General features: G+C 50.5%; 1 protein-coding gene across 1 annotated transcript in view; it reads right to left on the reverse strand.

Moving 5' to 3' along the window:
* Positions 1–2,169: 2,169 nt before the first annotated feature.
* The window catches only part of LOC110313168 (mucin-17), a 30,815-nt gene continuing 21,533 nt past the window's right edge, over positions 2,170–11,451 (reverse strand). The window contains exons 6-14 of the mRNA XM_029533876.1: positions 10,776–10,897; positions 10,376–10,434; positions 9,299–9,453; positions 8,251–8,319; positions 7,821–7,983; positions 5,247–5,408; positions 4,955–5,052; positions 4,120–4,199; positions 2,170–2,710 (exon numbers count right to left, since the gene is read on the reverse strand). Of these exons, the coding sequence (XP_029389736.1) occupies positions 2,669–2,710; positions 4,120–4,199; positions 4,955–5,052; positions 5,247–5,408; positions 7,821–7,983; positions 8,251–8,319; positions 9,299–9,453; positions 10,376–10,434; positions 10,776–10,897 (950 nt within the window). The 3' untranslated portion in view covers positions 2,170–2,668. The remainder of the gene's footprint in view (positions 2,711–4,119; positions 4,200–4,954; positions 5,053–5,246; positions 5,409–7,820; positions 7,984–8,250; positions 8,320–9,298; positions 9,454–10,375; positions 10,435–10,775; positions 10,898–11,451) is intronic.

An 11,451-nucleotide genomic window follows, 5' to 3' on the forward strand; every position in this document is an offset into this window, starting at 1 on the left:
CATGATTTCTCACAGTGTGGAGGAGACAGCTGGAAATATAGGAGTCCCATCTCTTATGAGCTCTGCGAAGACACATGAGCGTTGTCCTAGGGAAAGTATAGTACTTGGGTTGTTTTTTTAAAATGTACTGTTATTTTGTGTATGTAGAGTGTGTATGCTCATGTGTGCATGTGGCGTGTATATTCATGTGTGTGTGCTCATGTATATATTCAGTGTGTGCTCATGTGTGTATGCAGAGTGTGTGTGCTCATGTGTGTATGTGGTGTGTGGGTATGTGCTCATGTGTGTATGCAGTGTGTGTGTGCGTGTGTGTGTATGTGTGTGTGTCTGTGTGGAGTGTGTGTGTGTGCTCATATGTGCATGTGGAGTGTGTATGCATGTGTGTGTATGTGGAGTGTATGTATCTGTGCTCATGTATGTGGAGTGTGTATGCATGTGTGTGTTCTCATGTGTGTATGCAAAGTATGTGTGTGTTCGCACGCGCATACATGGATTCCAGAGGAGAAAGTCAGGTGACTTGTTCCATCGCTCAGTCCTTCAGATGGGGCCCTGAATCTGCAGCTGGGTTGGCAGTTGGGGTTCCGGACAATGTGGGTAACCATGCACAGCTTTTTTTTATTTTTTAAATGTTTAGTTTTCTGAGACAGAGTCACATCGTATGGCTCTACACTGGCTGGTTTTCTGTGTCAACGTGACACAAGCTAGAGTCATCAGAGAGGAAGGAGCCTCCGTTGAGGAAATGCCTCCATGAGATGCATCTGTAGGGCATTTTCTCAGTTAGTGATCAATGGGGGTGGTGCAATACCGGGGCTGGTGGTTCTGAGAGAACAGCTGAGCAAGCCATGAGAGCAATACAGTGAGCAGCACCCCTCCATGGCCTCTGCATCAGCTCCAGTCTCCAGGTTCCTGCCCTGCTTGAGTGCCTGTGCTGACTTCCTCCAATGATGTCATCTGGAAGTGTAAGCTGAGTTAACCCTTTCCTTCCCAACCTGCTTTTTGGTCACGGTGTTCTAGTCGTAGCGGTAGAAATTCTAACTAAGACAGGCTCTGACTGGCTGGAACTCACTCTGTAGACCAGGCTGGCCTTGAATCACAGAGACATGCCTGCCTCTGTCCCCCGAGGGCTAGGACTAAAGTTTTGAGGCATCAAACCTGGCGATCACAGCTTCTTAAAGCATTTAGTACACTTTAATCATGTATTTTGTGTGAGTATATGTATGTACACTGTGCACACGCATGTGTCACAGTGTAAACGTGAGGATGAGAGGTCAGTGTGTGGGGGTTGATTCCCTCTTATCCGGTCTGCTTTGACAAGAAGTACCTTTAGTCACTGAACTCTCTTGCCAGTTCTGCTCTTTTGCTTAACTTGGCTTCTGGGGGGATTTCAACTCAGGTCTTCATGCTTGCCCCCAAAGCCATCTCTCCAGACCCCAGAGAGCTCGACCCTCTTCCTGTCCCTGGTCCTGCCTCATGTCATTCCCCAGAGATCAGCAAGTGAGGCTGGGGAAGGTTGGGGGTGGCACCTTTCTGGGAGGAAGACGTTCCCACTCATGGTGTTGAGGGTTGAATTACATCCTGGAGGGAAGAGGAGGTCCAGGATCCTGTATAGTGTGGCAAGTGGAGAAAGTTCTAGAATCTGTAAAACTTGCAACCAATTTGACAGGGTTAGTTTTAGCTATTATAATGCATGAGGGTTGGGGGTCAGAGAGGCTATTAAGGGTGTGATTATTCTTTTTAAGCCCTCAGCTTTCTTACTCTCTAGCCCTCCTTCTCTCTTTCCCTCCCCCCACCCCACCTCCACATGGCCGTGAGCAGTCTCTCTCTTTCTACCTTCTCTCTTTCTCCCTGCCTTTATACAGTAAAGCTTTAAAACCATTAAAAAAAAAAAAAAAAAAAAAAAAAAGACTGTGACTGCTCTTAGAGAGGAATTTGACTTCACTTCCCAGCACTAGAAGACAAGACAGTAATAGCCTGCTACTCCAGTCCTGAGGCTCTGATGCCCTCTTCTGGATATCATGGCAATTGCACGCATGTGCACACACACACACACACACACACACGGATATGCACACACACACACACACACGGATATGCACACACACACATGCATAATTAAAAACAAAATAAGTATTAAAAATAAGCATATCATTGTATTTACATAAGCAAAACTTGAACTCAATAAAATAAACTTTAATCATACCCAGTCTTAAAAAGAAATTTAAAACTAAGCATGACCTTGTAAAGACAGGTGGTCTATGTTAAAAGCAGTGCTTGGCATGGAGATGGGAGGTAATCTTTCTGAGAAGCGTGCTTTGCGGATGGTAAAATGCAATCTGGAAGTCACAGCAACCCACATGGCCGCGGGCGGGTGGGCGGGCTCTGTCCTTGGTGCTGATGGCGGGCCCGGGGTAGGAGACGTCTCTGGGCACGGGGTTCTTTCTGGGAGGTTTTGCCTGCCCTCTTAGCCTGGCCACTGCAGTTTCCATCCTGTCGGAGCTTCCAGCCTCGTCCCTCTGGTATCCATTCTTGGTAACTGCAGGGTCTGTTTCTCCATAAGTCTCTATGGGGAATTCTCAAGGTCGGGTGTGTTCCGCCACGCTTGGCCAAACACGCTTCTCCTGGGTCCTCAGCTCCACAGATCCATGCAAAACCGCTTTTGTGTGAGTGTTTACAACGATGTCATGACTACCTGGGGCCTCTGAATCTGGATCTGAGGAGAGGAACAGAAAGAGTTAAAGGCTGAACACAGGAGAAATCTAGTTTGCAAAGCGTGTAAGACTCAAGTCTATAGAAGCCTCAGCTGGAACTTTTTAAAGTTATTCTTCCTTCCTTCCTTCCTTCCTTCCTTCCTTCCTTCCTTCCTTCCTTCCTTCCTTCCTTTCTTCCTTTCTTTCTCTCTTTAGAGACAGAGTCTCACTATATATCCCTGGATAGCTTGGATCTTACTCTGTTGACCAGGCTGGCCTTGAACTCACAGAGATCCACCTGCTTCTGTCTCCTGAGTGCTGGAATTAAAGATGTGTGTTGCCATGTTGGATCTATATTTGATTTTGTGTGTGTGTGTGTGTGTGTGTGCACACGCGCGAGCGCACGCGCACGCATGCACATATGGAGGTCCAGGAATGTCATATGGAAACAGTTTCCTCTTTCATGTGGGTCCTGGGAGTTGAACTGAAGTCACTAGGCTTGTTGGCAAGCATCTTTCCCCACCAAGCTGTCTGGCCTGCCCTGGAATCTTGTTTTTTAGAGTCTTGTACACACAGGTTGTAGTCACTCTTCCTGGTCAGGTGGGTTGCTCTTATCTTTATCCCAAGGCTTCTCCTGTCTTCAAATATTCCACATATTTGAAATGAAATATCTGCTTCTACCTCACCAGAACTGGGGTGACAAGGCTGTACCAGCAGCTTATGAAAAGGCAGGATGGAGACCAGAGTTTTGTATGTGACAGGCACGCACTTTACCCACTGAGCCCCATGCCCAGCAGTAAACTATACTTTAAATGGTATAATGACTTGCTGATATATTCCCATAACCCCGGCACTCACGAAGCTGGGGTAGGAGGAACACCAATTTGATGCCAGCTTGGGCTCTGCAGTAAGACTCTGTTCCCAAAAAACTTATAAATTCTTTTTAAAAAAACAATTTATTTATTTTATGCGTATGAGTGTTTGCCTACATGTATGTAAATGTGTCAGGTGCATGCCTGGTGTTTATGAGGGTCATATCCCCTAGTGTCACGTTCCCTGGTACTGGAGTTGGATGGTTGTGAACCATGATGTGGGGGTGCTGGGAACCAAACGCAGTCCCCATAAGATCAACAAGTACGCTTCACCACTGAACCTTCTCCAGCCTCTCCCCCGCCCAAGGAGCTTTTAGATCATGAGGGTATCAAGGACACATCCAAAGCCCAGACAGAAACAGAATCTGAAGCCAGGGGAGGGGTACTGAGTTCCTCTCCCCCAACTCTTGCCCGTCTGAGTAAAACCACTGAAGTGTGTCCCAGAGACCACTGCCTGGACCAACACACAAGGGCTTTGCTTGCCTGAGGATTCTACTGGGTAGAAGGAGCAATGGAGGACTCAGGGCACAGGAGGGGTGGCTCACCCGGGTCATTCTTACCTTTCTTTCTGGGTTTATATGGCTTAGGGAAGGCTGGAAGTTGCTGTACACAGAGTCCAAGGGGATGTAGTTTTCTCGCTCTGCGGGAGGAAGGAGCACAGGGTGTTTAGGAAGACAGATGCTCAACCTTCAAGCCCCACTGATGGGGAGGGGCTCATCCCACAACCATGAAACGAAAACCAACGGGAATGTGACAGACTGCGTAAATCAGTTGCGGTCAATATGAGTTACACAGAGAAGCTATGTCTCAGGAAGTCCACTTCTTCCAGCCTCCAGAGTGCTGGAATTAAAGCCAGGCATTTTTTTCTTTTATTTTGGAGACAGGGTCTCTTGCATCCCAGGCTCGCCACAAATTCACTATGTAGCCAAGCGTGACTTTGTCTGCTGGGATTATGCAGGTACAGCACCACATCTGATTTATGTGGTACTGGAGATCAAACTCCACACGTGCTCAGCTAGCGCTCTACCCACGGACTCAGACCCTCAGCCCTGTTTTTAGAAGTTATAATGCTTGCATTTAACATCACGTAATGTTGACCTCTTTTCTGAGATGTAAGTCACTTCTTGATGAGGAGGCTCACTTCTGGGCCCTCATCTATGTCCCCAAAGGAATGGCGTTACGCTCTAGAGAAACCTACACCATTAGTTGGCTCCCTGCCTCCCCTAGGACGTTGCATACAGTCCTATGTTGCATTTGACCCAGGTTCCAGGTAAGCCTTTGAATGCGGACTAAGTGTTCAGAGATGGGAAATGATCCCAGGACCTTTCCCGGGACTCCTGCCTTCCACCCCTCCTATTATTCTGAGTGTGAACTCCACCGAGATGGCCAATATACCTTCATTGTGGTCAAAACCAATGTTGTGGAAGGTTCCAGGAGTTGCTCTGCCCTCCTCTTCGCCCCACTTGTACATCTCAGACACCCTGGACCTTTGCCTATTGGGAGAAAGCGCCATGGAACTCAGTTATGATCAGAGACGAGAGACAAGAACCCAAGCTGAGCTACACCTCTGCTTCCAGCAGCCTGCCGCCCACCTCGAGGACAGAGATTGCTGAGGGAGAGCACGTCGTTGTCGTCGACAGAGGAGGGTTAGGAAGGCGAGAAGGAAGGGTGCGCGTGCGCGCCTTACCTCTGCGCCTCTCTCCTGAAGCGGATGGAGAACACAAGGAGGATCACGAGGATCACCAACAGCACTGCCACCCCGGCTCCCCCGAGTCCGTACACCAGGCTTTTCTGGATGCCCCGGTCGCAGTTTTCCCCGCTGTACCAGTGAGTATCGGTGGTCAGGCAGCTGCGGTGGGAGAAGGGGCAGAGAGGAGAGAGGAGAGTCCGTCATTGCCCCGGCCTCATGGACACTTAACGAGGGGCAAGTCTGAATGGAGTTCCGAGGAGATGAGCGGGTGACAGGTCCAAGCCCGGTCTCTTGAAGCAGGTCCTGCCAGGAGCCCAGTTACAGGCCTGTGCCCCCGACAGTAGTCCCGGCCCCAAGGCGGTGGTTCCAAGCCTGTTTCCTCCCTACACCCCAAGTTCACCTAATGTTTTCATTTCCAGGCCTGTTCGCTAACACCCTCAGCTCCGCTTCTGATCCAGAGCCCGTCTTCCCTGCCCTAAGCTCTTCTTGCCCAAGCTGCGCTCTCTCTCTCTCTCTCTCTCTCTCTCTCTCTCTCTCTCTCTCTCTCTCTCNATTTCATCCCCGATCCACCTTGAATCAGCTTGGGAGCCTCTGTTCCAAGAAGCTATCCTAGAGTAACCACTAGGATACGCGTGTGCGCGTGTGTGTTCACAGCTGTGTGCATGCGTGTGTGTGTGTGTGTGTGTGTGTGTGTGTGTGTGTGTGCGTGTGCGCGCGCGCGCGCGCGCGCACGCGTGTGGAGACAGAGGCCAACTCCGGGTGTTATTCCTCAGGCACTGACCACCTGGGTTTTTTTTTTTGTTGTTTGTTTGGTTTTTTTTGAGACAAGTCTCTACACAGTTGGTTTGAGGGAAAAATATCCCCACGGTATTTGAATGTTTGACCCCCGCTTGGTGATCTTTAGGGAGGTTATGGGACCTTTAAGATGTGGATCCTTGCTAGAAGACGTGCATCTCAAAGTCAGTGTTCAGAGCTTATAGCCGGCTAGTCTCTTGCCATTTCCTGTTTGCTCCCTCAGTTTCCGGTGTGATGGAATGTGATTGGCTAGCTCCTGTCCTGGTTACCTGTTGCCACGCCTTCCTCGCCTTAGGAGACCACCCCCACCCCCCTGCGATGGAACCACAGCAACAAAAGTAATTAATACACTGGTTTGGAGCTTGGGAAGCAATCCAGGCAGGCTGGGCAGCCAGTCCTGGGGATCCACGTGCCTCCAGTGCTGGAACATGGTTTTTAAAATGATTTTTAGTGTTTGAAGTAAATTTATTTTTTATGTATCTGAAAGTTGTCTGCCTGTACACGTATGTACCATGTGCGTGCAGTACCCGTAGCAGCCAGAAGAGGGCATAGCATTTTCCGGAAATGGAGTTACAGGAGGTTGTCAGCCACCAGGGAGTGCTCTAACTTCTGACATAGCTGTCATCTCTCTAGCCCATGCCTGGCTTTATTTACTGGGGGCTAGGGATCTGAACTCAGGTCCTCATGCTTGCATGGCAAGCTCTTTTATCAACTGAAACCATCTTCCCAACCCTTGATGTTTTTGAGACAGAGCTTCTCTGGGTAGCTCAGACTGACCTTGAACTCATGATCTTCCTGGAGTCTCTACCTCCCAAGCGCTGGCACCACAGACACGGCAGCACTGACTCAGTGTTCAGTCTGCAACGACTTTCTTGACTTTCCTATGTCCTGTGTCTGTGATTAGGCCACGCAGGTTTTTCTGTCCCCGTGGAGACATGTAGCTTTCTTTATCTATTTCTGTAGCAGGGGCCATTTTAAAAAAAGTATGAGGTGGCTCACGCCTTTAATCCCAGCACTTGGGAGGCAGAGGCAGGCAGATTTCTGAGTTCGAGGCCAGCCTGGTCTACAGAGTGAGTTCCAGGACAGCCAGGGCTACACAGAGAAACTCTGTCTTGAAAAACCAAAAAAAAAAAAAAAAAAAAAATTATGAAATTGAGGCTGGAGAGATGGCTCAGCCGTTAAGAGCACTGACTGCTCTTTCCAAGGTCCTGAGTTCAATTCCTAGCAAACGCATGGTGGCTCATAACCATCTGTAACGGGATCTGATGTCCTCTTCTGGTGTGTCTGAAGACAGCTACAGTGCACTCATATACATAAAATAAATTTATAATTCTAAAAAAAGAGAAAGATTTCCGTGTGTGTGTGTGTGTGTGTGTGTGTGCACGCGCATGTGCATACGTGTTCTGGAGGTTAGAGAACTTGCAGGTATTGGTTCTCTCATTCTACCGTGCAGATCCAAGGGACTAACTCAGGCTTAGTCTTTCCCACACCTCTCACCTGTCCTTGTCCTCCCAGAAGGAGGCCCTGTGTTCTTTGGTAGCTTAGGTGCCTCCTGAAACTGGGACGTTGGTATTCTGTCCTGGAGCTTTTTCTACCGTATTGGACAGTTCCTGATCCACTTTAGTGACTCTGGACTTGGCCACGAGTACCCCTTTAACAAGCCTCGCCCAACCTGATTCTTTCACAACTAAATACTTCTGAGGGCTGTAGGGATAGACTCTCATGACCTTGGCCTCCGAGACAGGAGCCACCATGTGGGCAAAGCCGGGGACTCACAGGCACTGGGGTCCACTTCGCTGCAGCTGGCATTTGCCGTAGTTGCAGTTCTTGGAGGTGCTGTAGCCTGCCGAGCAAGGCGTGATACAGTACCACTTATCTGCCTTCTGCCCCAGTGTGACAAACTTCGCAAAGTCCTCTCCGGCCTCCTTCTTGCATGTCTCTGGGGGGGGGGGGGATATGGAAAAACAGCTAAGAACCAGGAGGCCAGGAACAGTGCCTGACTCCTCCTGGCAGGCTTCTCCCTGCCCAGCTCTTCCCTTCCTGGCTTCTCCCTCTCCCTCTGCCTACTCCCCCCTGCCTGATTCCTCCCTGCGTCCTGCCCAGCTCCTCCTTGCCTGGCTCCTCCCTGCCTCCTGCCCAGCTCCTCCCTGCCCCGCCCCTCTGCCTCTCCAGCCTTTCTCAGAACCAGTCCCATCATATTACATACCCTCAGGATTGACACTGACTGTGACATTGTTTTGCACCTTGGTGGCAGTGGAGTTGAAACACAGTAAAGCTGTGAAGGAGACACAGAAAGCCGTTGTCACAGAGGCTCCCTTTAGCGCCTTCGATGTATGGGGGGGAGGGGAAGGACGGAGGCAGTGCAGTGGTTTAAATGTGAAGTGTCCCCTGCAAGCTTTTGTGTTTGGACGCTTGGTTTCCAGATGACGAGGCTGTTTGGGGAAATTGGGGAGCCCTTGTGTGTGGTCATGGGGCTTCCCTGGGTCAGTGTAGGAGACAGGCTGGAAGGTCACACAGACCACGCCGCTTCCATCTGAGCCTTCTGCTTTGAGGATTTGATTGGTTGGTTGGTTGGTTGGTTGATTTATCTAAGACAGGGTTTCACTATGTGTGTAGCCCTGGCTGTCCTGGAACTCAATATGTGACCAGGTTGGTCTCAAATTCACAAAGATCTGCCTGCCTCTGACTCCCCAAGGGCTGAGTTCAAAAACATAGACCAGATCAGAACTTCCTAAGGAATGGCAGACAGCAGGCTCCGGCTATCACAGGGCTGCCTGAGGGCACGCGTGCCTTCCCACCCCACAAACCAGGAGCCAACCAGATCCTGCGTCCTTTGAGTTGTTTCTGCCAAGTTTGGTCACAACACTTTTAACCTGGGGTGTGGACGCAGAGAACTACAGGAGGGGCTGTCAGGCTCCTACTCCAGACAGACACACTCAGAGGGTCCTGCGGCTCCTCTTCTGCCCTCGTGATCCCCACGCCGCGCCTCGTAAGAGGTCACGTAGTGCCTCAGCACCCAGCAGCCCCATCTGTCTCCGTCCCCTTGATAGTGACGCTCTGCAGGGATTCTCCGTCCTAGGCCGCTCGGGGGCCCTCCCATCCAAGACTTTCTTGAAGCGAGACAGGAATGACAAGACCCAGCTCTGGTCCCACAGTCTCCGCCTGCCTTCTCTCACAACACGACACCTCACCTGTCTCTCTCAGGTGAATGGGTTGCTCTCTGAGAGTGTGCGCGCCTCCAGAAGAAACTTTACCTGAACAGTTATAATTTTCATCTTGTACTTGAATTTCTGTCGCATTCTTGATTTTTGTCTCCAGGTTTTTGACGACGGTTTCTAATGTGTTTTCGAATCCCGGGGTATACGTGGCCTTCAGGATGACATCATAATCCACCACGATACTGCCTTTGCTGGGGAGAGAGGGGTGGTGCACTTGAGCACCCTCTTGTGGTCATTTCTGCTACTCACCCTTTCCAGCCCTTCCCTGAACAGGAGCTGCCTCCTCCACAATCCTGAGAAGGGCTCCAGGCAAGAGGATTGAGAGCTCGGGGGCTATCCTGGGCTATGGAATGAGTTCGAGCTAGCCCAGAGTACAGAGCGAGGTTTTATTAGGAAAGACAGAGAGGTGAAGGCAGGGGAAAAGGGAGATAGAAAGACAGGGTTTAAATGTGACTCTGACTCCCCAAGGGCTGTCAGAAGCACACAGAGAGAAACGCACAGACACAGACAGACAGACAGACAGGCAGGCAGGCAGGCAGGCATGTATGTACTGGGGAGCTCTGGAGAGATATAGCTAAGGGAGTCTCGGTTGTGTAAACATGCGGAACTGGATCCAGGTGTTCAGGTAAAAGCCGGATGCCATGGCATGCATCGGTAACCCTGGCACAGGGGCGGGGGCAGAGACTGGCGGCTCCCTGGATCTCCTGGGCCAGTAACCATGACAAACTGATGAACCCTGGCTAAGTGAGAGACCCAGTCACTAACAATAGGAAGAAGAGGGGAAGGCTCCCATTGTGGGCATCCAGCTTCCATATGTATACACATATGTGCACATGTACCTACCTACACACACACACACACATTTTGTTAGACAAAGAGATAGTTAACAAATGCACACAGCGAGAAAATATCACACAAGGACCCAGGAAAAAGGCACCACATTTGGTCTCAGACTTCCAGGGGCTTCCAGGGCTGTGAGCTCAGAAAATGTTACTGTTCTTCAAGCTACAGCTACTGGTGTTTCTGCACAGCACCCACTGTGGGGTGACACAGGCAGCCATGACCCTTGCTCCCACGCAGAAAGCCCGCTTCCTTCCGGAACCAGGTACTCACCTCAGACTTTTGATGATAACCCCGTCATACTCCGGGATACCAGAATAAATTATAGCCATCTGCAAGACAAGGCAACATGTCACCCCAGAGGTCCCACCTTGGGGATTTTCTGTGGGACATCAGCGCTCCCTGATCCTCACCCCACCCGCCAGTGACACAGAGACCAAATAGAAAGTTCTCCTGTCAAGAACCCTCTTGCAGCTCCCAGGGAAACCCCGCTTCCCATCCCTCACCTGCCCTGGCTACCTCTGAGGACCTGGGGGAGCTGAGAACAATAATGTACCCAGCTGCCATCTTAACTCCCCTGGGGGCAGGGGGTGGGGGCGGGGGTGGGGGCAGGGGTGGGGGTGGGGGTGGTGGAGAGCTGAAGGGCCCTTGGGAGTAGTTCTCTCAGGGATACCTGCTTTGTGAACGTCTTATTGAAGTTACTGAATTCTTCCGAGTTTCGGTCCTGTAGCTTCTCGCTGTAGTTTTGACTCGTTACTGTCACGCTCACTTCCACAGACGCAGCGACCGTGGGCTCTAAGCGGGACAGACGGGGGAGCATTGACCATTGAGATGAACCCTTACCAGTGAAATCCGCCGTCCCTGAAAGCCCACCCTGGGTGCAGGGCCTCCTCCAGCATATTGTCCCCTGAGGGAAGTGGACCAGAGCATCCTCCTTAGGGCTTAGGGGTGGCTACTTTATTGGATCTAGAGTGCCCTGTCCCACTTGTGGTAGATGTATATCCTGACAAGTCCACTGCACATTGAACGTTTCATAAATTAAAAATGTTCTTAACTTGGGCTGGAGAGATGGCTCAGTGGTTAAGAGCACTGACTGCTCTTCCAGAGGTCCTGAGTTCAAACCCCAGCAACCACACGGTGGCTCACAACCGTCTGTAATGGGATCTTCTGGTGTGCATGAAAACAGTGTGTGTGTGTGTGTGTGTGTGTGCGCGCGTGTGTGCGTGTGTGTGTATGTGTGTGTGTATGTGTGTATGTGTGTGTGTATGTGTGTGCGTGTGTGTATGTGTGTGCGTGTGTGTATGTGTGTGCGTGTATGTGTGTGTATGTGTGTGTGTATGTGTGTGCGT

Source organism: Mus pahari, chromosome 23, assembly GCF_900095145.1.
Source record: "Mus pahari chromosome 23, PAHARI_EIJ_v1.1, whole genome shotgun sequence".
Classification (NCBI taxonomy): Eukaryota; Metazoa; Chordata; class Mammalia; order Rodentia; family Muridae; genus Mus; species Mus pahari.